This window comes from Ornithorhynchus anatinus, chromosome 2 (genome assembly GCF_004115215.2).
Source record: "Ornithorhynchus anatinus isolate Pmale09 chromosome 2, mOrnAna1.pri.v4, whole genome shotgun sequence".
Lineage (NCBI taxonomy): Eukaryota > Metazoa > Chordata > Mammalia > Monotremata > Ornithorhynchidae > Ornithorhynchus > Ornithorhynchus anatinus.
Window position 1 is genome coordinate 142,196,792 of NC_041729.1, and position 25,414 is coordinate 142,222,205.

Genomic DNA, 25,414 nt, shown 5'->3' on the forward strand with positions numbered 1-25,414 from the left:
TTTTCCGTGCCTCCGTTCTCTCATCTGTAAAATGTGGATTTAATACTTGGTCTTCCATCTCCTTAGGCTGTGAAGCCCATGTGGGATGGGCTCTCTGACCCGTTTACCTTACATCTACCCCAGCAACGTAGAACAGTGCTTGGCACACAGTAAGCACTTAACGGATACTATTATTAACAACGTGAATTAGAATATTTCATTATATTACCGTGAATATATTATATCATTATTAAGTAAGCAATAGCAATGATTAATAGCACACCTGATATAAATAAGAAATTATCACCCCACTGTTTGCCTGCCATGACCTCTGTCTTTCCCCCTGCATTCTAACCCTCTTCCAGTGCCTTTGAGAGAGATCTGCTTTCTAACACAGCGTCTAGTTGGTTCAGTCACTCTGAAGTCTTGAAACCAACTATTGGAACAAAATACATTTTAAGCGGTTTTTAACTAAAAGCTAATGCGAAAATGCCAAAACTCGAACCAACATAAACATATTAAACTTAAGGCCATTTTCAAATGTTGTAAAAAATCATTCTCCTGAAAATCCTAACGGACATATTTCACCTTCTGAGTCACGGTGTAATTAGATTATATTTTATTAGACATTCTTTACAAATTTAAAATACTGCTATTTTTACATGCAGAGGAAAATCAGTTTGAAAATTGTACTTATGCATTTATTAAAATCATCCACAAAATAAGGACACTTTATTGAGTCAGTTATCGACGTACTTGATATGTATATCTAAAGTGCATAATGTTACAACAAATATAGAAAGTCAGCAGCACCAAGATACATTTACAAAATAAATACATCATTCAACAAAATAAATTATAGTAGATGTGATAATAATAATTGGCTTAGCCTTGGCAAAAAAAAAATATTCACAATGACCAATGTGCAGTTTCATAGAGCAATGAGGGAGAAGGTTTATTCCAATGGATTTACACTATTTACAGACAATAAATATTTCTAATACTTTCCATCTGTTCACTATTACAGAATACTGCAACGTGTTTACGGAAGATGTCGGCTGAAATGTCAATGCCTCCTGCAAAGAGAGGGAAAGGAGAGAGACAGGGTGGGGAAACAAAGATTAATCCTCTTTACAAATCGAACGGCCAAAAACGAGGGGCATAAAATTAAAGAACATAAAATTACACTGTAAAAAAAATCAGAAAGATAGGGTGTGCCTCTCCCTTAAATATACCCTGAAGGAAGAGGGATAAATAACACTGAGCCAGCAGGATCCCCATGACATTCCTAACTCTGTCTGGTATGCGGGCCTTCCAGGGAGTTAATCCAGCACCGTGCCATGCTGCGGGTCACCTCCAGTCTGTGGAGCTTAGGGACTCTGTACTGATGCTCATTTGGAGCGGGAAGAGGATGAGAAGTTGTTGGTTTTTTAAAATGGTATTTGTTAAGCGCTTACTATGTGCCAGACACCGTACTAAGTGCTGGGGTGGATACAAGGTCATTCAATTGGGGCTCACAGTCTTAATCCCCGTTTAATAAATGAGGTAACTGAGGTCCAGAGAAGTGAGTTGACTTGCCCAAGGTCACAGAGCAGGCAAGCGGCGGAGCCAGAATTAGAACCCAGGTCCTTCTGACTCCCAGGCCCGGGCTCTAGCCACTGGGCCGTGCTGCTTCTCTTGAGAAAGAGAAGGAGATGGTAGAGGAATGCTCAGTCAGAGCTCAGAAGAAGCCTCTGGAACCATCACCGTAGATTGTCGCGTTGGTATCGATCAGTCAGTCGATCAATCGGTGTCATTTATTGAGCGCTTAGTGTGGGCAGATCACTGGACTAAGCGCTTGGGAGAGTACACTTTAACAGTATAACAGAGTCGGTAGGATTAGAGTAAAGGGAGAAGAGCAAACTGGAAAATGGAAGAACCATGGCCAATCCGTTGCCAAAATCACCTGGTCCCAAGCTTATTCGATTTGACGCCCGGAGAGGTTTCGTTGGCCAGCGGTGGATGGGTGTGTCTCTTCCCTGCACGAGAGGTGGCGTGGCCTAGTAGGAAGAGAATGGGTCTGGGAGTAGTTTCTAACCGTGGCTTTGACACATGCTTGTTGTGTGACCTCGGACAAGTCATTTAACTTGTCGGCGCCCTGCATTCTTCATCTATAAAATGGTGATTCAATATTGTTCTCCCTCCTACTTAGACTGCAGGCCGTATGTGGGACGGGGATTGTGTCCGACCTGATTATCTAGTATTTATCACAGTGCGTGGCACATAATAAGTACTTAACGAATACGGCAATTATTATTATCGGCTCACTTTCTCCAGTTCACATCAGACTTTTCTTTCTCACGTATGATGTGACTGGAGGGACAATGCTAACGTTTAGCTATAACTGGAGGTATATTTTGACTTCAAATTTATATTCTGCTACACGTCAGACTCAGTGGATCATAGGGTATTCAGTTTGCGACGGGGAGACTCATAAAGGACGTGTCTTTAGCTGCACTTACATACACTAATGAATGAAACTATTATTGGATTATGGTTTTGGAAAAGAAAACCACAAACTATTGCAATTTGGGACGTGAAGAAAGGCCAAAATTGAATCTGTCTGTCTCCCTGTCTGTCTCTCTCTGGCAGTGAATATTCCTGTATTTCTCTGAGCATTTTGTTACCTGCACTGGTTTGACCCAGAGCTCAAGAAGTTGAGTGGAGCACAGCACTTGCAAGTGAGTCTTTTAGGCTGTAAGCTCATTGTGGGCAGGGGATGTATCTACCAGTTCTGTTGTATTCTCCCAAGTGCTTAATTCAGTGTTCTACACACATCAAGTGCTCAATAATTACCAATGATTGAGCGATTGATTGATTGACAGTTCAGGGAGCTAGCATTTATTACTTAAGTGAGGACTCCCTAAGTAACAGATCCATATCACTACTGATCCAATAGAAGTTCCTGTGGTGTCTCTCTCTCTCGCTCTCTCTCTCTTTCTCTCTTCCTCCCTCCTTCTCTGTCTCTCTTCCTCCCTCTCTCTCTCTCTGACTCTTTTTCTCTCTTCCTCCCTCCATCTCTGTCTCTATCCCTCTTTCTCTCCCTCCCTTTCTTTTTTCTCTCTCTTCTTCCCTTTCTATCTCTCTCTTCCTCCCTCCCTCTCTCCCTGTCTTCCCTTTCTCTATCCCTCTATCTCTCTCCTTTTCTCTCTCCCTCTCTCTTCTTTCCTTTCTCCCTTCCCTTTCTCTCCCTCTTTCCCTCTTTCTCCAATCCATTTCTGTACTTGTGTGTTGGTTTCCAAGGAAACGACTATAGGATGGAATTTGATTGGCTGGGGAGTCAAATTGACTGCCAGAGTTGTGGGCAGTTTCATATGGCAGACGTGTGTGTGGGTGTGAGACACACAAAAAGAGCAAATTCTTGATAATTTAGGGTTTTCATGTGTACTATGGTGCGGGGAGGGGAGGTACAATGGACATTTAGGGAAATTTTGCCTTTAAAAGGTTCGAAAGGAAATGATCTCTGTATTAGTGGAGTTAGATGGAATGGAAAAATGCTTCCAAATTGCAGTTAGAAGAAAAACTTCGAGGACTGAAGTTTAGACCAAAAAATGGGGGAAAATACACACGTTCTTAAATTGAGGGAAGTGAATGCAAAACCAGATAATTTCAAAACTGGGGTGATTTTTTAAAGCTCTCCATATTATGCGATGTTTGGGAAGCACTCAGTGAGTGGTTTTGATTGCACTTTCACTGAGTAGAGAATGAAGAGGTCTTGGAGAAAAAGGAAAACTAGATACAGTCCTCTAGATTGTAAGCTCGTTGTGGGCAGTGAATGTGTCTGTTTCTTATTGAACTGTCCCCTCCCAAGCGCTTAGTACAGGCTCTGCACACAGTAAGCACTCAATCAATATGATTGAATGAATGAATGAATAATTTGCACATTATTCTCCCTTCTGCCTTCACCAACAGTATCTGCGTATCAGAGACATTGAGGGAGTGGACCCATAAACAATATAAATATAAGCTGAATCGATTGATCGGTCTTATTTATTGAGTGCTTACTATGTGCAGAGCACTGTACTAAATGTTTGGGAGAGTACAATCTCGTGTATATGCAACTACAACATAACCACAGATGTCTGGGCTCTTTTGGTTATAAAGGAAATCTAATATCTTATTTGTGAACTGAATAAGAAGTTACACTGAGATAAAAGACTTCTGATTATGTAGTTACATTTAAAATGATCATCATAAGGATTTTCAGTGGTTGGACAATCTCATTCAGGTATTAACATATCACGAAGCTTTTATAAAACATAATTCCCAGAAACCAAAGCAATATATTCCCTGCTGGACATTCCAGATGAGAGGAAATACACATTTTTGGCTTAATAATATTTATTTTAAATCAATTTATAAAAGAGCTCCCAATCTTACCCCCCCAATCTCGGTCCTATTTCTCAACTAGGTTAAGTAACCAAGGTAATAATGCCAAGAGACTACGTAAAATGGGGCATTAATATATGGTTAGCTTTGCAAATAGTTTCTAAAAATCAGAATTTCCATGGAGCCTGCCTGCATTTACCATTGCCTTCCCTCCTCTCCCTTCTCCTCAATCTATGTTCCTTTCCTGTTCTCCGAACCACCGGGATAAAAGAGGATGCAAACATCTGCCTACAGAGCCCCCCCGCAGACTGCTATGAAAGGAAAAACAGAAAGAGGATCAAGAAAGCTAGAAAGAGAATCTGAAGAATCTTATATGTCTACTGCCCATTTCTCTTCCAGTTCGCTACTCTCTTTTAGGCTAGGGTCCGTTTTCATTACTGTTCTGGAAGCTCCAGAGCATCACAAAATGTACAATGCAATCCAACCGAATTCATCCCGAAGGATTGACGTTTTTTCTTTCAGATTTCTGGTAAATAGTGTAATCTTGATCAGAAAATGGGAACTCAGTCTGACAGTAAAGGGTCCTGGGGCTGTTTCTGCTTATTTGAGAACCGGTGTGGCCTAACGGATAGAGCACGGGCCTGGGAGTCAGAAGGACCTGGGTTTGAATCCCAGCTCTGCCACTTGTCCGTTATGTGACTGTGAGTGAGTCATTTCGCTTCGCAGGGCCTCAGTTCCCTCATCTGTCAAATGGGGATTAAGACTGTGAACCCCAAATGGGACACAGACTGTAACTGTCCTGTTGAGTTTGACAGGACACTTAGTACACAGCCTGGCACATAGTAAAGGGTTTAACAATATCATAAAATAACCCCCAAAAGCCTACAGGACTTGAGTGTCTATCATGGCATAGTGGATAGAGCACCCGGGCCTGGGAGTCAGAAAGTCATGGGTTCTAATCCCCGCTCTGCCTCACATCTGCTGTGTGACCTTGAATAAGTCACTTCACTTCTCTGTGCCTCGGTTTCCTCATCTATAAAATGGGGATTGCTACTATGAGCTCCACATGGGAGAGGGACTGTGTCCAACACCATTTGCTCGTATTCATCCCGGCTCTTAGTACAGTGCCTGGCACATAGTAAGCGTTTAACCAAAACCATTATTTATTTTTTTAACGTCATGGGAAATACTCGAGATCCGTGCTAGATATTGGCTATCCCAGATGATTGGGGTCCCTTTGCCTTTTAGACACACCAGGTTTCTGATAACTGTTGACCGGCAATCGCCCTTTTAATGAACCAACAGCGGATACGCTAATCGGCCCATCGTTAGTAGTGATGCAGGAGAACTTATCATCGACTAGAGTAGGTAAACAAGGACACAGGGTTTTGATTAACTACTCAACTTGGGGAGCGGCTTTGGTAAATCGGGTCAACATCTCTCCTCTGAAACCATCACTCCTTATTTCTGCCTCTGCCAGAGAAGAAGGAAAGGATTGACGGAATCAGATATGGGCGTGGAAATAAGAAGAGGTCACACTCCTAGCGTTTGCTACATTCCTGGGTGGTTTTCGTCTTTCTGTCAAATCCCACAGCTGTTCTGTGCTGAAAGGTTCAATTAAAAATCAAGCCCTCTCAGTGGAAACTTATAGAAAGGGAGGCAGTGTGGTCCAGTGGGTAGAAAGCTGGACTAGAGAGTCAGGAATCTTTTGATCTCGTCCTGACTATCCCACCTAATGGGACTTGGGAAACGCATGTAATTAAAAATTAAAATCAGTTTCCCGCTCTGAAAAATGGGAGTGATGTTACCGGGCCCTCCCTATGTCCGGGAAATGTCGTAAGAAGGAATGGTGTGGTGAATACTACAAACGTTTAGTATAGTGCTCTGCACACAGTGAGCACTCAGTAAATACGATTGATGATAACATACTCAATAAATACCACTGATGATGATTGATTGATTAGTGCAATTATTACTCTAATAGCAATTCAGCATTGCTAACTAAGTTTTTCCAACCCATCATTGCTCTTCCGAAAAAAAAAAAAGATCATTGTCATATTTGAGGAAAACACATCTCTTGCCAAAGCTCATGGTCAACATATTTCAGCAGCCCATGTGATGCTTTCACGAGCTGACAGAGAGATGGAATCGAATTAGAGTCATAAAGGTGGGGAAATTCTTCTGGCGACGGGCTGTGTTGTTTCCAGATAAAGGAGAACATTTAGCATGATCTCCCCTTAAGGTTAAAGCTGTAAAGATGAAAAGCCGCAATATACAGGGCAGGGAGTTTGCCGAGGCGGACAAAAAGAAAATCACAAAACAATTCAAAGCAACCTCTCTTCATTTATGAGGTGGAATTCCCAGCCTGGATTCTGGTCACCAAGTTCTAAAGCCCAAATACAGGCCCGAGACCTCCGCTGAGGAAACCGAGATAGAGTGGCAGGAGAGGTTGGGTGTACAGGGGGGTTGTGTTGGAAAACTGACCGCATCCTGGGGTATCTTGATTTGACGACCTGTTCATCCGGAGGCCATGTGACTATCCTACCCACACTGGTCCCATGACTACCCTCAGTTCCCTCCTACTTAGCCTGTGATCCCCATGTGAGACTCGATTATCCTGTATTTACCCCAGTGCTTGGTAAATATTAAGCACTTGCCCAAAACCATGATTATTATCGTTGTTATCACTGTTATTATTATTAGGAAATGAGTGTCCCGTGGATAAGGAAGATGGGATTATGGAAAGGAAGACTATGGGTAAGGAAGATGGAAAAGGAAGATGGAATCATGGGAAGGAAGACTATGATGATGGCTCTTCACCCACTAAGCGCTCAATAAATACGATTGAATGAGTGAAAGAACGGAGGTAGGAAAGCAAGTTTACCGTGAGTTGCGGTCTCGCACACTCCCCAAGATGTCCGAGAGAGGAGCGCCTTCCACCCCACTACCAGCGACTCTGGAGCTTAACCAGGCCGATCGAGTTCGCCGCTTTTTCTTCTCCTGTTCCTTGCGTTTCCCAGGCTTGTTTTTCTTCTTCTTCCCCGGCGTCTTCAAGGGCTGTTCTTTGTAGGTCTGGGCTTTGTTTGTCTCCTGAGTCAGGCACTTGCCCTCTTCCTCATTTCCAAATCGGACTGGGTAGTTCTTGGTGTTGGTGGCGGGCTTGGGGTTTGGGGACACCTCCGAAGTAGCTCGAATCTCCGCGGTGTTGACGCCTTCGATCAGATTCTGAAGAAAAATTCGTCGTCGTAGATCTTGAATGGACTTCCCCTTGTCATGGAGAAGCTGATGTTCCGAGACGGCTCTTTTGCTAAAAAGAGAAAGAGGAGGGGGACGGAGAAGACGTTTCAATTCGGTTGTTAGGAAAGGAGGATTTCGTCATCATGAGCACCAGCGTGACTTAGTGGATAGAGCTCGGGCCTGGGAGTCACGAGGACTTGGGTTCTAACCCCGCCTCCTCCGCGTGACCTTGGGCAAGTCACTGGACTCCTCTGAGCCTCAGTTACCTACTCTGAAAAATAAGGATTAAGAGTGTGAACCCCATGTGGGACTGGGAACGTATCCCACTCTGTTATATTTTATCTACCTCGCACTTAGAACGATGCTCGGCACACAGTAAGCGCTTGACAAGTACCGTAATTATTATTATTAACATCATCGGAGGTGTCTTTGAATATGAAAGGCAACACTTTCTAGTAATAATAGTAGCTGTTGTAGTATTTATTAAGTGTGTAGAGCACTGTACTAAGTGCTGAAGAGAAAATTTAAGAGTATAAGAGGGAAGAAGGGCCTGGAGACAGATTTCTGTCTTCCCCTCTCTCGCTAAATATATATATTTCTATCAACTTTGGCTTTGGAAAGTTATCAACTATCAACTTTGGCTTTGGAAGAGAAATAATTTATATGTATAAATTATTTCTATATATAAATCATTTCTCTTCCAAAGCCAGAGTTGATAGTTCAGCCTCCTGCATTAGCAGCTCTCTACTCTATAAGGCATAAAACTAAGAGTGTAAAATTCTAACAGCTTCTGAGAACTGTTTTTCCTGAAGGAGCGAGAAGGGTGTGAGAATGAAAATTCAATGACGACCCCTATTCATTCACTCCATTGTATTTATTGAGTGCTTACTGTGTGCAGAGCACTGTACTAAGCGCTTGGAAAGTACAATTCGGCAACAAATAGAGACGATCCCTACCCTACAACAGTCTAGAAGGGTGGAGACAGACAACAAAACAAAATAAGTAGACAGGCATCAATAGCATCAGTATAAATAAATAAAATTATAGATATGCACTCATTTTCCCAGCATAGAGCTGTGAATAAAGTCTGCACCTAAGGTTCACTGAAGGAGGAAAGAACACAGGCCTGGGTTCTAATTCCAGTTCTCCCAGTTGCTGTGTGACCTTGGGCAATTGACAACTTTTCTGTGCCTCTGTTCTCCCTCCTACTTAGACTGTGAGCCCCATGCAGTGCAGGGACTGTGTCCAACTTAATTAACTTGCCTGTCTCCCAGTACCTAGAACAGTGTTTGGCATATAGTAAGCACTTAACAAATACCATTTGAAAAAATTAAAAAAAGCAAATCACTGACTGCAAACAAAAGTTCTTTATGAATGGGATCAGGAAGGATGCTTACCATGGGCAGGAAATAAATAGGGTGGCTCAAAAAAAAAACCCAAAAACCCTACATAGCTCTAGAGAGCTAAAAATTATACCCATTAAAGCCAGAACAATGGAATGCACATTTCCAGTTTAAGAGTAAAATTATCCAGGAAAACCTGTCTAGGAAATCCCCCTGCTGGAAGGGCATCTCCTTATAAGGCCGTCTTATTCCGAGCACGGATTTAGGATTAGTAATGAAGTGGAAGGTCTTTTATCTGAACATCGGCCAAACCGACCAATTGGCTGAACTGATAATCAAGATCAGATAATCGAGATCAGTTCGTCTACGCAACTGGTAGTGGCTGCTTGCTTGTCTGAGATGGCCTATCCCAGTTGGGTTTGATTTTTCTGAGCTTTTGATTTCCTAAAACCAAAGACATGGCCTTAAATTAGTTCAGTCGATGGGCTTTTCTATAATAATAATAATAATGTTGGTATTTATTAAGCGCTTACTATGTGCAGAGCACTGTTCTAAGCGCTGGGGTAAACACAGGGGAATCAGGTTGTTCCACGTGGGGCTCACAGTCTTCATCCCCATTTTACAGATGAGGGAACTGAGGCACAGAGAAGTTAAGTGACTTGCCTACAGTCACACAGCTGACAAGTGGCAGAGCTGGGATTCGAACTCATGAGCCCTGACTCCAAAGCCCGTGCTCTTTCCACTGCGCCACGCTGCTTCTCAGACCATAGCTCACTGTGGGCAGGGAACATGTCTACCAACTCTGTTATATTGTATGCTCCCAAGCACTCAGTACAGTGCTCTGCCCATGGTAAGCGCCCGGTAATTATGATTGATTCTCTTACCAAATCAATTTCACATTTCTTCTATTCCTCGTGCTTTCCTTTTAATGTAGAACCTCAGTAAATAAAAATAATGATGATAATTGTGGTATTTGTTAAGCACTTACTATGTGCCAGGCACTGTACTAAGCACTGGGGAAGATACCAGCAAATCGGGTTGGTCACGATCCCTGCCTAACGTGGGGTTCACAGTCTCAATCCCCATTTTACAGTTGAGGTAACTGAGGCCCAGAGGAAGTGAAGTGACCTGCCCAAGATCACACAGCAGACGAGTGGCAGGGTCAGGATTAGAATCCATGACCTCCTGACTCCCAGGCCCATGCTCTATCCACTGCACCGCTCTCCTTAAGGAGACCACAGGCACGATAAGACCCAGATCCTGAACCAATAGGCAAACACATCTAAGTGCGGTGCTCTTTCCAAGGTTACAGCCTCCTTATGGATGTTTATCGTCCAAGAACTGCAGAAGGTGCATCCGGTTCTCAGATGTTCACTGTTAGGAAGAAGAGTTAGCAGCTGCTTGCATTTTTAAACTTAAACCTGGTGGAATAATTGACCACTTTGGGTTAATAGTCACCGAGGAGCATCAGAAAATCCCTCTGGACAGTCTCTTGCAGTTTTCTATCACTTATCTTTAGGAAATGGGGTACTCAGCCCTTTCAGCCGCTGACCCTGATGCCTCCAAAGGCACAGGTTTGCACCCCCTGTAGTTGGCTATTTTGTGGCTCCCAATCTGAGCACTACGGGTAACGGAACTGACCACTGGTTGGGCAAGTCATTGGGTGGCTTTCAGGGGCCCAGGTGCTCATTTCCTAGACACCTCTTGGAGAGGTGAGGGGCAGAGCCCATCACTGGGCAGGGATTGTCTCTATCTGTTGCCAAATTGTCCATTCCAGGCGCTTAGTCCAGTGCTCTGCACATAGTAAGCGCTCAATAAATACTACTGAATGAATAGATGCCCTTGCCCGGAACAAAAGGAGGTACCGAATCCATCCATCCCTCCTCCTCACCGGGGAAGCTACCCTAGATTTCCACTGTCTCTTTCCCCCGACTCTCACTGGTGGAAGAATACAACTCGATCAACATAAATGGAGATAACGGTGGAGTCGGAAGAAGAAACGAGAGTCGGCCTGTCAGCAATTTGGTCTTGAAGAAAGGAAACGATTAAGTGGCACCCAGCTGTGCGTCCTTATGAAATACGAGGTCTAGTAACGAACGGTCTTTTTAAAAAGGGGTATATTCACTTTGAAAATGTGGACTGTTCAGTTGGTACGGATTAATCGCGCTGTTTAAACCTGACAACGGACATTCAAGCTCACGGATGTAGCCGGAGAGGAAATAAAACATACCCTGGGGACACAGATATACCTGGATAGGAAATGAAGATCACGGATACCTCAGGGACCGAAAAACGTTGCAAGCCATTGGCCGAGGTAATAAGTTTCTCACTGTGACGGCGTTGTTATTAATGAAGATGCATTGAGAAGAGGGAAGGAGGGGGAGAGTTTTGGCCCGCAGGCAGTGTTCATCCAGGCTGCTTGACAAAACCAGTTGGTGCTTGTTGCTTTCTTAAAGCCTAAATCCCTGACTGGGAGGTTATTTCAATCTTTTGAGCCTCTGAGCTTTTCCCTCTTCTTCCCAGGACTGTCCCATCTCTCCCCTCTGGTATTGTCATCATTTTCTCCTCCACTCCTACGTCTCACTTCTCGCTTCTTTCTAATGCTTCCTCCAGCTTTCCGTGATTCAGTTTATCATTTCCTTTTCCTGTAGACCTATTATTAAGTCAGTTCAGGGAGGGGAATGTTTATTGATCTGAACTCTTAACTTAATGTCTCCTTGCCCTTAGAGGCAGGGAAGAGGAAAGGGTAAAAAAACCCCAAAAAACCCAAACCCAACAACTGTGAGGCGATTACTGACAAAAACCTTCAACAGTCGGTTGACACCAGAGCATCTCATTGTTAGAATGGCCTTCAGCTGCTGCGGCTGTTGAGATGGGCTTGTCCTTAGTTGCTTAACTGGTCTCTGAAAGCCAACGGTCGTGACTCGACCAATCTGAGGATGCGATAACCAGGATTCTGATTTCTATGGGTTTCGTGCTGGCTAGAAATATTATGGGGTACCATGTTCTCTCCCTAGCACTTAAGTACAGTGCTCTGCGCAAAGTAAGTGCTCAATAAATACCATCGACTGACTGACTGAGATTATATTTAAGGGGAAGGAATTGCCATGTGGCCCAGGTTAAATTGGTCCTGTTGAGGTTTTCTTCCCGGAAGGTCCCAAGTGGGACTATAATAATAATGGTACTTGTTAAGTACATGCTATGTGCCAGGCACTGGGGTAGATACAAGTTAATCAGGTGGGACACAGTCCCTGTCCCACATGGGACTCACAATCTTAATCCTCATTTTACAGATGAGGTAACTGCGGCCCAGAGAGGTGAAGTGACTTACCCAAGATCACACAGCAGACATGTGGTGGAGCTGGGACTAGACCCCAGGTCTTCATTCATTCATTCATTCAATAGTATTTATTGAACGCTTACTATGTGCAGAGCACTGTACTGAGCGCTTGGAATGGACAAATCGGCAACAGAGACAGTCCCATTGATGGGCTTACAGTCTAAACGGGGAAGACAGACAAAAACAATAGCAATCTTCTGACTCCCAGGCCCGGACTTTATCCACTAGGCCACGCTGCTTCTCTAGGTGACTGTTTTTAAGACCCGTGAATTAGCAATTTTTCACCAAAGCCATTTACGGACAGATTGTTGCCATCCATGGCGACGTCTTTGAAAATGAGGGACGGCTAAATATATATATATCCCCTAAGTAGGATAGTCCCTCCTTTGTGCTGTATTTAGAGGCTGGATGTAATTTCTTTGGGTGAAAACCTACACAAAAGGGTTTCTTCACCAGTCTAGCTTTGTTACATAGTCTGGTTCTGATTACAGTTGGCCAACTCTTCAAATTAGTTTGACTAGGCTAATCAAGCAAGCTCTTCATTCCCATTCCGACTGGGGCAATTCAGCGCTTCTATCATCGTGGTCAGCCTGTGAATTGTGACTCACACAGCTTTCCTGACTTAAGCACTGCATTTTCCCAGGATGCTGCTCGTGGGAAACGTAGTTATCATTATAGCCTCTTAGTTTATAAAAAAGCCTTCAACAGCCTAGGGCTTTGCTAAGTTAAGACGAGTGTGTGAAGAGCGCCACTTTCCCCGCTGCCTCTTACACACCTATAGGTAGTAATTGCTATTATCACACAAAATCCCCAACCTTCCTTAATCCTCTAACATGAATTTAGGCAACTCGCCCAGGGTTTCAAAGGCTTCGGTTAAGAAAACGCTGTTACCAACGAGCTGCAAATTGAAAATCCATATCGTACTTGACCCTGTGAAAGTCTGATTCCAGTGGTTTGACTCCCAAGACGCTGGAGTCAGTCAATCGTATTTATTGAGCGCTTACTGTGTGCAGAGCACTGAACTAAGTGGTTGGGAGAGTAAGATACAATAAGCCCAAAGCGCATAGTACAGTGCTCTGCACGCAGTAAGCACTCCGTAAATATGATTGATTGATTAATGTAAATCTAGCTCCCGATCACATTTTACTATTCTGTCAGCCTGTCTAACATGTCACAGTTACACTTCACATGACATTAACTGCTCAACTAAGATCTAACATTAGGAACATACAGCATGCTCTCTGATTTCCCCTTTACATGTTAAAAAGAAAAAAAACATCAAAATGTGGGAGCCAACTTTAGCCGAGCTAATTCCTTTTGCCCTCCCAGGATATTGGGGTTGTTGATTCCCTGGGTCCGTACTTTGGGGAGGAACTTTTCTGTGCAAAGAGAATCAAGGAACTATCAGGTGAATTCAACCTGGATTCAAGAGTGTTTTGGGCATGTCTCTGGCAAAGAGAATCAAGGAACTATCAGGTGAATTCAACCTGGATTCAAGAGTGTTTTGGGCATGTCTCTGGCAGTTCAGAAATCAGCGTGGCCTAGTGGATAAAGCTCAGGCCTGGGAATCAGAAAGATCTGGGTTCTAATCCCTGCTCCACCCTTTCTCCGCTGTGCGATCTTAGCACGCCCACTTAACTCATCTGTGCCTCAGTTACCTCACCTGTTAAATGGGGATTAAGATGGTGAGCCCATGTGGGACTGTATCCAACCTGACTAGCTCGTATCTACCCCAGCGCTTAGTATAGTACCTGGCACATAATGAGTACTTAACAACTGCCATGAAAAAAATGAAAAAAGACCCGGACTCCTAAAAGACTCTTCGATGCCAGAGAAGCCAAGTTCCGCGGTGCATGAAAGAGACAGACTTAGGGTGTCAGAATTAGGACGACTCCAACTAGAGGACTCTCCCAACTCTGATGATTCAGTCGAGAGTTATGCTCTTCACTAAGTGGGAAGGAACCCATCTTATCCCCGAGCCAGTGATGTTGCAAGTTTATGAATGTGGGGAGCTCTCTGTTCCATCCCGGACTCGAACCGATCCATCCACCTGACCAAATTGCTCTCCCTCGTTACAGTCTGTGACCATGCCCAGATCCACTCCCTGCTTGGCTTCAGTAAGCGGAGTCAGAATGAAATCCTAAAGGTCCAGAGCAGTCAAGTTTTCTCTTGAAGATCAACCTTCTCATCTGCTTTGGGAAGTCTCTCAAAGCCCACCTGATTGCCGAAACCGAGTGTCAAATAACGCATTCATTTTCAAAGCGGTCCCGCTCCGTTCTGACACTGCGGGATTTGTTAATGGCAATGAACTATATATGTAGTTGAGATTAAGCAGTTTCCCTTATATTTCATAGGGAGGGGGCTTGGGCGACTAATGCAGTTTATTGTACATTAATAAAATTTCATTAAAAATGAGGCTTTGGGTGCTGGCAGGTTTTTTTTTTTTAACGGTGCTTGTTACGTGCTTACCGTGTGCCAGTCACTGTACTAAGCACTGTAGATACCAGTTGATCAGGTTGGACACAGTCCCTGTCCCACGTGGGGCTCACAGTCTTCATCCCCATTTTACAGACGAGGTCATTGGGGACCAGAGAAGTGAAGTGACTTGCCCAAGGTCACACAGCGGACAGGTGGCAGAGCCAGGATTGGGACCCAGGTCCTTCGGACTCCCGGGCCCATGCTCTATCCACTAGGTCACGCTGTTTCCCATCTACTTCCCAGTGGAAGTATATTAATAAGCAAACTTGTAGCCTAGCAGATGTAAAATGGCAGCTCTTTGGAGGCTCAGCATTTGTGAAGACTAGTTTCTACCACCACTTCCCAGTAATGGCCGTGGCTAATATTTTCATCCACTGGTGATTTAAACCTCTATGGAAAAGCATGGCTGTCATGTAATGATCTCTTAGCCATGAACGGTAGGAATGTGTTGTGGTAGTTTTATAACTGCAGAGTGCAAGTGTTTAATTGTGATATTGTATTTCACTCACCAACAAAACTACACCGGTGTCACTGACAGCTAAATGGTTTGGTATGTGTGTTTTGCATGCCACAGCAAAGAAAGGGTTAAGAATAGCTTTTTTCTTGACAACTTAGCACCTTTTTATGCCATAATTGGTGAGAGCGGGAGATTCAGTCATGAGTCAAAGACTGTTCCTTCCAACAGAAAACAGGTATTTCTAAAAGAACTTGAGAGGAAAAAAAATGGATCCATTCCAAATGGGAATTTCGGAGCCAAGTAAATACAGTATTTAATTGTACTTCAAGTGTCCTCATTTACATAATCCCAAACATGGTTTTTCCCGAACATAATAGAAAAATAGTTCAAAGAGAATGTAGAGAAATGCACATCAGCAGAACACTGACTTGAAGAATACAATGCGGCTTTATCTTCAATACAATGTTCTACATGATTTGCCTTAGGAGATTCATAATAGATTTCCATTTCGGTGCCAAGGTTCAGACATGTCTAAAGTAATTGCGTTTAGGAGTTTTTTGTTCTGATCCAAAAAAAAAAAAAAAGCCAGGGAATGTATGAAACGGTTGTCTTTATGGACCTACCTGGAAAGTTGGTTGAACTGGATCTGACCATCCTTATTACTGGAAGAACTGTACCTACTTTTTCTTCTTAATACAGTCTCCAGAGCCCGCTCGACTCATTCACAAATTTAATCACATCCTTCCCTCCATCTCAACACCCACAGTCTTTGCCCCCTCCCCCCACCCGGGACTATCTGCCACTCCAACAGCCTGCCATTTGAACGGCTGCCCAGTGAACCCCAAGCCTCATACCATCGGCGAGATCACGTCCTTATCGACCTGGGTCCGCCGCCCTAATTTTTCTGTAATTTGTCAGGAGTGATGGGATTTCTTTCGGCCCAACAGATCTCTGATTGTTTTTAATCCACTATTCGTCCTGAGAAGTATCCTCCCATCAGATGTACGCTGACACATCAAAATGCAAGTCTTTCTTTTTCCAAGTCAATTATTTGATTCCAGTCAACTACTGCAAAGTGGCAGCGGTCCAACGAAAATCTTTCCACCCTTGAAATTCATTCTACTTCCAACTACTAATCTTTTATAAAACTATCAATACCAGACTTGGAATGGTGCCAACACCAACTTGTTACTATTTTATTAGATAATATGCCATTTATTATGTAATAAGGTTTTATTGTGCATGTAGACATCGCGCCATACACAGTAAAAGATGTGAGTCTACGTTTGTGTGCGATTCCTAAGTACGCATTTGTATGTACACACACACACACAGAGAAAGATACACTGCTTCCTCCCGGTTATCTAAGCCTCTTCAAGTCTCAGAGTATTTTAAATTTCCAAGAGCTGATGGAGAACTCTCCTTCAGGAAAGCCAGTCAGTACTGTCAATCCTCTGTAAGGATTCTACAGGATCTGGGCTATAGGAGCCCAAAGAATCCCCCAAAGAAGCCCATTTCACAGGTCGTTTCCAGTTTTGGGGTTCAACCAGTTACACTGTCCATTTTGAAGTTCCCATCCGACCCGACAGGCTCCGGCAGGTAGCTTGAAATTCTCCCTCCCACAAACTGAAGTAAGGACATGCACACTCATACACACACACACACACACACACCACTGGCAAGTTGGAAGAACTCATGAAAATCCTGTGCCAGCTGCAAATCTCAGGCAAATCTCCCCCTCCATCCCCCCAAACCCCAGCTTTGGAAGCAGCATGGTGCAGTGCTTAAAGCCCGGGCCTGGGAGTCAGAGGGTCATGGGTTCTACTCCCCGCTCTTCCACTTGTCTGCTGTGTGACCTTGGGCAAGTTACTTCACTCCTCTGGGCCTCAGTGACCTCATCTGGAAAATGGGGACTGAGGCTGTGAGCCCTATGCGGGAAAGGACACATGGGCTGGTATCCACCCCAGCGCTTAGTACAGTGCCTGGCACGTAGTAAGCGTTTTAACAGATACCATTATTCTTCTTCTTATTTTCTGACCCTCTCCCTCCTTTAAATGATTGCGGAGGGAAAGCGCCCAAGGAGAGTCTAGTAAAGGGCCAACTTACAATCTGCGGCTGATTCCCTCCACGGGTCTACCGGCGGTGGGGACGGAATAACTCAGCAGAAAGATCGCGAAGCTCCATTGCTGAAACAACGTCCTGGACATCTTAGATCCTCTTGCTCCAGGGACCTGCAGCGAAATGAGAAAGTCCAAAGTGACACTCCTGCTTTTGGATTCGTTTTTTTTTTTTCCTGGTGGTGGGGGGGAGGGGGGAGGGGAGGGGGCGGGGGGTTGGGTTTAAACAGTTTACAGTTTTAGAATATCTTGCAAAAGGAAAAAAAAAAGCTTTCTCAGGGTTGTCAGGACTTACTTAAGTGGCCAGTTACTCCACACTCTAGATTAGAAAAAAAAAAAAACCAACCAGTCAAATCAGAAGTACTTCCTCTGAAATAATAATAGCCGCATTGAAAGGGTTTATATACTCATCAGGGCAAAGGAGTGTGTTTACATGTCTCCCGTAGCAATGTTTAATTAATCTGGCAAACGGCTCGTGAGTCTGCGGAGAGATGAAGAAAGGGAGCCCGTCGTGGGCAGGGATTGTCTCTCTTTTTTGCTGTATTGTACTTTCCAAGCCTTTAGGGCAGAGCTCAGCGCTCCGCAAGCGCTCAGTAAATACGATTCGAATGAATGGATAAAAGTTCCCTCAACTCCAGCTTCAGGACCTCTCCAGGGAGGTGGGACGGACAGACAGACAGACAGACACCCACACACGCAGAGGCATGCACGACTGGCCATATACCTCCTCTGATGCAACGTTCAGATGGATCGGTTGCTTCCGAAAAGTTGTGTCCCGACACACGCGCGCTGTGAAAAGGAGTCAAGTGAAGTGTGTCTTTCCTCTGCCCGGAGAGCCAGGTTGCTGGAAACGCAATAGCAGCAGAGGCAGAGGTATACTAGAGGCTGGAAGCGTGCTGGGAGCTGGGATCCCGCCTGGGAACTAGGCAGCAGCTGGGATTCCGGATTGGAGCTAGGCAGGAGCTAGGAAATTCCGGCTGGGAGCTAAGCGGGAGCTGGGAGTTGTCTGGGAGCTAGGCAGGGGCTGGTTTCCCCGGCTGGGAGCTAAGCAGGAGGTGGGAGTTGTCTGGGAGTTAGGCAGGGGCTGGATTCCCGGCTGGGAACTAAGCGGGAGCTGGGAGTTGTCTGGGAGCTAGGCAGGGGCTGGATTCCCAAATTGGGAGCTAAGCGGGAGGTGGGAGTTGTCTGGGAGTTTAAGCAGGGGCTGGATTCCCGGCCGGGAGCTAGGCAGGAGCTGTTTTCCCGACTGGGATCTAGGCAGGAGCTTTTTTCCCAACTGGGGGGTTAGGCAGGAGCTGGGAGCTAAGCGGGAGCTAGGAGCTCCCGGCCGGGAGCTAGGCGGGAGCTGGGATTCCGCCTTGGAGCTCGGCAGGAGCTCGGAGATTCCGGCCGGGAGCTAGGCAGGAGCTGGATTCCCGGCTGGGAGCTAGGCAGGAGCTGGGAGATCTCGGCGGGGAGCTAGGCAGGAGCGGGAATGTTCACACGCTCTGGGAAACCTGCTGCTCAAGAGCGAGTTTTGCAAAGAGGTGGCGCCCTAGGAACACGAGCGGCGAGGAGAGGGAGCCGGCAGCCGGGGGGAGGGGAGAGACAGAGACAGACAGAGACGGACAGGCAGAGAGGAGACACGGTAGAGAAAGCAGAAGAGTGGACGGTGGAGAGAGGGGGGAGAGAGGCAGAGGACTAGAGACAGAGAGAGACAGACAGACAGACAGAGACAGACAGAGAGACAGACACGGACAGAGGGCAGAGAGGAGAGACTGTAGAGAAAGCAAAAGAGTGGACAGTGGACAGTGGAGAGAGGAGGGAGGGAGGCAGAGGACTAGAGAGAGAGACAGAAAGAAAGAGAGACAGAGAGACACGGACAGAGGGCAGAGAGGAGAGACTGTAGAGAAAGCAAAAGAGTGGACAGTGGAGAGAGGAGGGAGGGAGGCAGAGGACTAGAGAGAGAGACAGAGAGAGACACAGGCAGACAGAGATCAGAGAGGAGAGACTGTAGAGAAAGCAAAAGAGTGGATAATAATAATAATAATGATGTTGGTATTTGTTAAGCGCTTACTATGTGCCGAGCACTGTTCTAAGCGCTGGGGTAGACACAGGGGAATCGGGTTGTCCCACGTGGGGCTCACAGTCTTCCTCCCCATTTTACAGATGAGGTCACTGAGGCACCGAGAAGTGAAGTGACTTGCCCAAAGTCACACAGCTGACAAATGGCCGAGCCGGGATTTGAACCCATGACCTCTGACTCCAAAGCCCGTGCTCTTTCCACTGAGCCACGCTCTAGTGGAGAGAGGAGGGAGGGAGGCAGAGGACTAAAGAGAGAGACAGAGAGAGACAGAGAGTCAGAGAGACAAAGAGAGAGACACGGACAGAGACCAGAGAGGAGAGACTGTAGAGCAAGCTAAAGAGTGGACAGCGGAGAGAGGAGGGAGGGAGGCAGAGGACTAAAGAGAGAGACAGAGACAGAGAGAGAGAGTCAGAGAGACAAAGAGAGACACAGACAGAGACCATTCATTCATTCAGTAGTATTTATTGAGCGCTTACTATGGGCAGAGCACTGTACTAAGCGCTTGGAATGTACAAGTCGGCAACAGACCAGAGAGGAGAGACTGTAGCGCAAGCAAAAGAGTGGACAGCGGAGAAAGGAGGGAGAGGGGCAGAGGACTAGAGAGACACACACGCGCAGAGACACAGAGAGACAGAGAGACAGACAGAGCCCAGAGAGGAGACACTGCAGAGCAAGCAAAAGAGTGGACAGTAGAGAGACGACGGAGAGAGGCAGAGGACTAGAGAGAGAGAGAGAGACACGCAGAGAGACAGAGCCCGGAGAGGAGAGACTGTAGAGCAAGCAAAAGAGTGGACAGTGGAGAGAGAGGAGGGACAGTGGAGAGAAGCAGAGGACGAGAGAGAGAGAGAGAGAGAAGAGAGAGAGGTCTCTGCAAGGGTGGGTTGACCCCCTCCCGCCGCCCCGGCCTTGGCCTGTGGCATCTCTGCCCGGGTTGTTTAGACTGTGAGCCCGTTATTTGGCAGGGACCGTCTCTATCTGTTGCCGAATTGTCCATTCCAAGCGCTTCGTACGGCGCTCTGCACATAGTAAGCGCTCAATAAATACTATTGAATCTCCAGGAGAAAGGGCAGAGACGTGGGCGGGACGGGCCGGTCGCTTGGCCCTAAGAGGAGAGCCACCCATCCACCCACCCAAAGAGCACACGCTCACACGGACTCACCAACACTCACACTGCCCACACAGAAGCAAAATAATAATGATGATGATGGGATCTGTTAAGCGCTTACTATGTGCCAGGCACCGTACTAAGCGCTGGGGTGGATACAAGCAAACCGGAGCCCTCGACCCACCCTCAATCCCCATTTACGGAGAGGGAACTGAGGCATAGAGAAGTGAAATGACTTGCCCAAGGTCTCACGACAGACAAACAAGGCCCCCACAAACTCACAAACGCACAGTGCACGCTCGAGCAGACTCACAAACCCACACGGACTCACAAACCCTCACATAATGCATCCACAGGGTCACAAACGCACCACGTACGCTCACAGACTCCCTTCACACAGTGCACACTGACTCACAAACACACACAGACTCACAAACCCTCACCTAATGCACCCACAGACTCACAAGCGCGCAACGCAAGCTCACATAAACTCCCCTCACAATGCATAGACTCACAAACACTCCCCCCAAACAATGCATAGACTCACAAACACACACAGACTCACAAATCTCATCGAATGCACTCACAAACGCACAACGCACGCTCACCTAGACTCCCCCCACACAATGCACACACAGACTCACAAGCACACACAATGCACACACACAGCATATGGAGCAGGTAGAGGGATTTCCAGGGAGAAGGAAGAGTTCCCCCGCGTTCAAAAAGAATTTCAGTCCTGAGGCTGAGATAGGATTTCTTGGAGAACAGCTGGGGACCCATCTGGAATGCGGCCAAGAAATCTCGTGGAAACTACGAAGCCTTTTCCCCAGCTGAAGCGGGACCCGCTCCCACACCCACTGTTTTCCCGGTCCACAATCCTTTTCCCTGCTCCTGCATCCCCGAGCCCCCCCCCCCCCCAGATTCCCAAGGAAATCTTGGATAACGCGCAGGGTCTCCCCCTGCGTCAGACCCGGCTGGATGCAACGCTCTTTTACAAAGAAACGTTTTAGGAACTCAGGAAAAGTCAATCATCATCTCTGGCGCAATTGGGAAGGGAGAAAGCCATATATATAGGTGGTTGTTAACAACTGAGGAGGTGAGCTTAATTCCTGGAGGTTTCAGTGATTAAAATAACCTCCAAGTGTTGCCATCCACTCCATCCACTCTTTCAGGGAGAAGTTGCATTTCCTGGCTTCTCTTCTCGACCTCTTTTTAAAAGAAGGCGAACGGATGGGGTGGGAAGTTTTATTTTTCCCTCGGAAGGTAAAGGGTTGATGAAAATGGGCTCAAGTTGATTTTCCATCTCACCTACCTGCGGGGGTTCAACCTTAGAATCAGAGCTAACACCTACGTTCCCCTCTGCACCTCCTCATTCGCCCACCTGGATCACTTTTCTTCTGCAACGTCTATGGGTTTGTGGAAGCTATTCCCATCTCAGGTTCTCCGATTTCTGTCCCTTTAAACTCCTCATTCCAAAAAGGAAAAAAAAAAATTCCCTGCCGCCTCGTTTTTATTAAATCAGCACCCATGGGAATTTCCACAACTTTCCTGGAATGTTTAGCAATTCTAAATGTTAGACCTGTTTGTTTGGCACTCTATGAGAGAGAGGACTAGGGCAACACAGGAGTGTCATTTGTTTTAAATCGCTGACAGTTTTTGATGCATCGTAAATTCCTTCCAACAGGCTCAGGAGCCTGGACGTAATCTTTAGGTTTTAGAAAACAAAACCTGTCAGAAGCAAATGACGAATAAACCATTTTTTTTTTTTAGACCTGCAGGTTGTTTTACATTAACAAGATAATATTTGCTTCCACGCTTAAAAAACAAACCCCCCGAACCCCCGGAGCTTCTTAGCCAAATTTCATACCGCACAGGCAAATTAAACCAAAAATAAAAAGGCTGAAATTGAAAGCAGATTTCAAACATTAAATCACTTAGGCTGTAAACAAGGTCACTATGCAGTTGGCGCCCTATACATTAAAAGTTTACTGTTCACTTGGTGCTCTGTACGTTAAGAAGTTCACTACGCTCGCGTGGCTGTTATACATTAAAAGGTACCGTCAATTCTGTTGACCTTTTAACTAATTAAAAAAGAAAAACAAACTATTTAACCCCTTCTCCCTAGTCTCTCCGTTCTCCACCCCACCCTCCACCCCTCCTTTAACTCATATGCTCTTTACTGGTGTTAATGGCAAAACATCTATCGTATATTTTCAGAATTTCCTCTCCTCCCCTAAAAGAAAAAAAAAATACATACTCAGGAAAAATAAATAGTCTTTATAAACTTGGAAAACCGAAGTTTCCTCACAATTTATTACTTCACCTTTTCCTTGATTTACAGTCTTCTCTGCCCTTCTGGCCAAAGATCTTCTCGGCAGCCTCTTCCGAAAGGGTTTTTTCTCTACTTTAGGAATGAGAATCAAGGCTCAAATAAGCCAACTCTCCAGGCTTCCCCTCTAAGCAGACACTTTTTCTCCCTGAAGCAGTTTCTGAAGAGCAGGTGTCTTCTCCAAGTTATTTTTTATTATTACCCTGGGATGGAAAGCTTCCCTCTCAATATATAGTCGAGCACCCCGTCCTTCAGCCCCCTTCGAAAAGAATATTTCTGACATCATAATCTACCTTCCCATTTAAGTGAGTAACCAACCGTGATGTTAAAGATAGATGGCTGCCAACTAGAGACAGTAGGTATGTTTCCCCCCCCCCCCCCCCCCCCTTTTTTTGGCCCTCGAGGCTTAGAAAAGCCGCAAGTGCCAATAAAACTGAACGTGTACTTCATCCAGTACACGCACTTTAGCCAATGAGATTGTAGCCCCGCCTCTTATCTGAAAGATTTCCATGCCGAAGACAGTCTGACAGTTTAGCATCGCGGGATCCACCCCATCCCGGCTCCGCCGCCTGTCTGCTGGGTGACCCTGGGCAAGTCACTTCTCTGGGCCTCAGTTTCCTCATCTGGAAAACGGGGATTGAGACTGTGAGCCCCATGTGGGGCGGGATGCATGCGCTTTTATCCACTCCAGCGCTTAGTACAGTGCCTGGCAAGTAGGAAACGCTTAACAAATGCTATTATTATTATTATTTTATTATTATTATTATTATTACAAGGATGCTGTGCAAGCTAAGAGCAACTTCCTCCTGAGGGTCCCAGAAACACTTTCAGGCGAGGGCTCGGGGACCGTATTTTGCCCCTTCTCTCCCCACTCCCCTCCTCCCATTCCTTCTCTGGGCCTCAGTCCCCTCATCTGTAAAATGGGGATGAAGACTGTGAGCCCCACTTGGGACAACCCGATGGCCTTGTATCTCCCCCAGCGCTTAGAACAGTGCTTGGCACATAGTAAGCGCTTAACAAATATCGACATTATTATTATTATTCTCCTGCCCTATCCTTAGTGATATTACTAATTGCAATCTATCTTAAGCAGTAACCGCGCCAAGCTCTGTGCTAAACGCTGGGATAGATCCAATGCAGTCAGATCAGACGCAGTCCCTGTCCCACATCCTAACCCGGTTCGCCCATGTCGATCGATCAGGGGTATTGGTTGAGCTCTCACTGGGCGCAGTGCACTGTACTAAGCGCTTGGGAGAGTATCGATCAGTCGATTGTATTGACTGAGCGCTTACTGGGTGCAGAGGTCTCTACTAAGCGCTTGGGAGAGTATCGATTAACCGATCGTATTTATTGAGTGCTTACTGGATGCTAGAAAACGACTAGGCGCTTGGGAGAATGTATCAATCAGTCAATCGATCTTATTTATTAGGAAATTAGTGATTTTAGAAATTATTTATCAGTAATTACTAGTTATTAGGGAAACAGCGTGGCTCAGTGGAATGAGCCCGGGCTTGGGAGTCAGAGGTCACGGGTTCGAATCCCGGCTCTGCCACTTGGCAGCTGTGTGACTGTGGGCGAGTCACTTCACTTCTCTGGGCCTCAGTTCCCTCCTCTGTAAAATGGGGATTAGGCCTGTGAGCCTCACGTGGGACCACCCGATTACCCTGTATCTCCCCCAGCGTTTAGAACAGTGCTCTGCACGTAGTAAGTGCTTAACAAATACCAACAAACAAATATCAACATTATTTATTGAGTGCTTACCAAGGGCAGAGCTCTGTACTAAGCGCTGGGGAGAGTATCAATCAATCGATACTTTGGAGTCAGAGGTCATGAGTTCGAATCCCAGCTCTGCCACTTGTCAGCTGTGTGACTGTGGGCGAGTCACTTCACTTCTCTGGGCCTCAGTGACCTCATCTGTAAAATGGGGAGTAAGACTGTGAGCCCCACGTGGGACAACCTGATTCCCCTATGCCTACCCCAGCGCTTAGCACAGTGCTCTGCACATAGTAAGCGCTTAACAAATACCAACATTATTATTAGAGTTTGGGTAGGGAGAATGTCCAATTTGAGAGGGAATCCAGTAGTATTTGGTGGACGCCTCCCTCCCTCCCTCCCTCCCTCCTCCATTTCATCCCCCAACCTTTCAATCCTTGCTGTCTCTCCAATTCACGGGTCGGGCAAACGCCCATCGTCCTATGCCAAGGTTTAGCACACACAGCTTTCTTCCCGTGACCTGTCCCCCCCTAGAAGAATTCCCCACGTGGGTGGACCTTTCTCCTCCTTTGGCTCTGAGGCGGGTTCCCGAGGTGGGTGTGTCTTAGTGGGGGGAAAAAAAAACGGGCTGAGGAGTCCTAGGGCGTGGGTTCTAATCCTGTCTCCGCCGCTGGTCTGCTGTGTGACTTTGGACAAGCCACTTAACTTCTCTGCGGTTCCCTCATCTGTACAATTACAGAGAAGCAGCTTGGCTCAGTGGAAAGAGCCTGGGTTGAGGAGTCAGAGGTCGTGGGTTCTAATCCCGCCTCTGAGGCTTGCCAGCTGTGTGACTTTGGGCAAGTCACTCAACTTCTCTGTGCCTCAGTTCCCTCATCTGTAA

General features: G+C 45.9%; 1 protein-coding gene across 3 annotated transcripts; it reads right to left on the reverse strand.

The window, feature by feature from the left end:
* Positions 1-581: 581 nt before the first annotated feature.
* Positions 582-23,142, reverse strand: PTHLH (parathyroid hormone like hormone). Of its 3 annotated transcripts, none has more exons than XM_029047669.2 (4): positions 22,816-23,142; positions 17,309-17,433; positions 7,232-7,654; positions 582-1,055 (listed from the first exon to the last, which is right to left on the reverse strand). In XM_029047669.2, the coding sequence occupies exons 2-4, from the start codon at positions 17,407-17,409 to the stop codon at positions 1,046-1,048; spliced, it is 534 nt and encodes a 177-aa protein (XP_028903502.1). In that variant the 5' UTR covers positions 17,410-17,433; positions 22,816-23,142; the 3' UTR covers positions 582-1,045. The 3 variants fall into 3 exon arrangements, with proteins under 3 accessions (XP_028903502.1, XP_028903509.1, XP_028903493.1); XM_029047676.2 differs by having other exon boundaries at positions 22,801-23,142; XM_029047660.2 differs by lacking the exon at positions 22,816-23,142 and adding an exon at positions 18,044-18,699.
* Positions 23,143-25,414: the final 2,272 nt, after the last annotated feature.

Bases quoted from the DNA above. Each gene is read 5' to 3' on its own strand.
- PTHLH (XM_029047669.2), bottom strand. From the start codon at position 17,409: ATGTCCAGGACGTTGTTTCAGCAATGGAGCTTCGCGATCTTTCTGCTG. The intron at 7,655-17,308 runs GTAAGTTGGCCC...TTCTCTTTTTAG, and splicing joins GAGGGAATCAGCCGCAGATT to CAAAAGAGCCGTCTCGGAAC.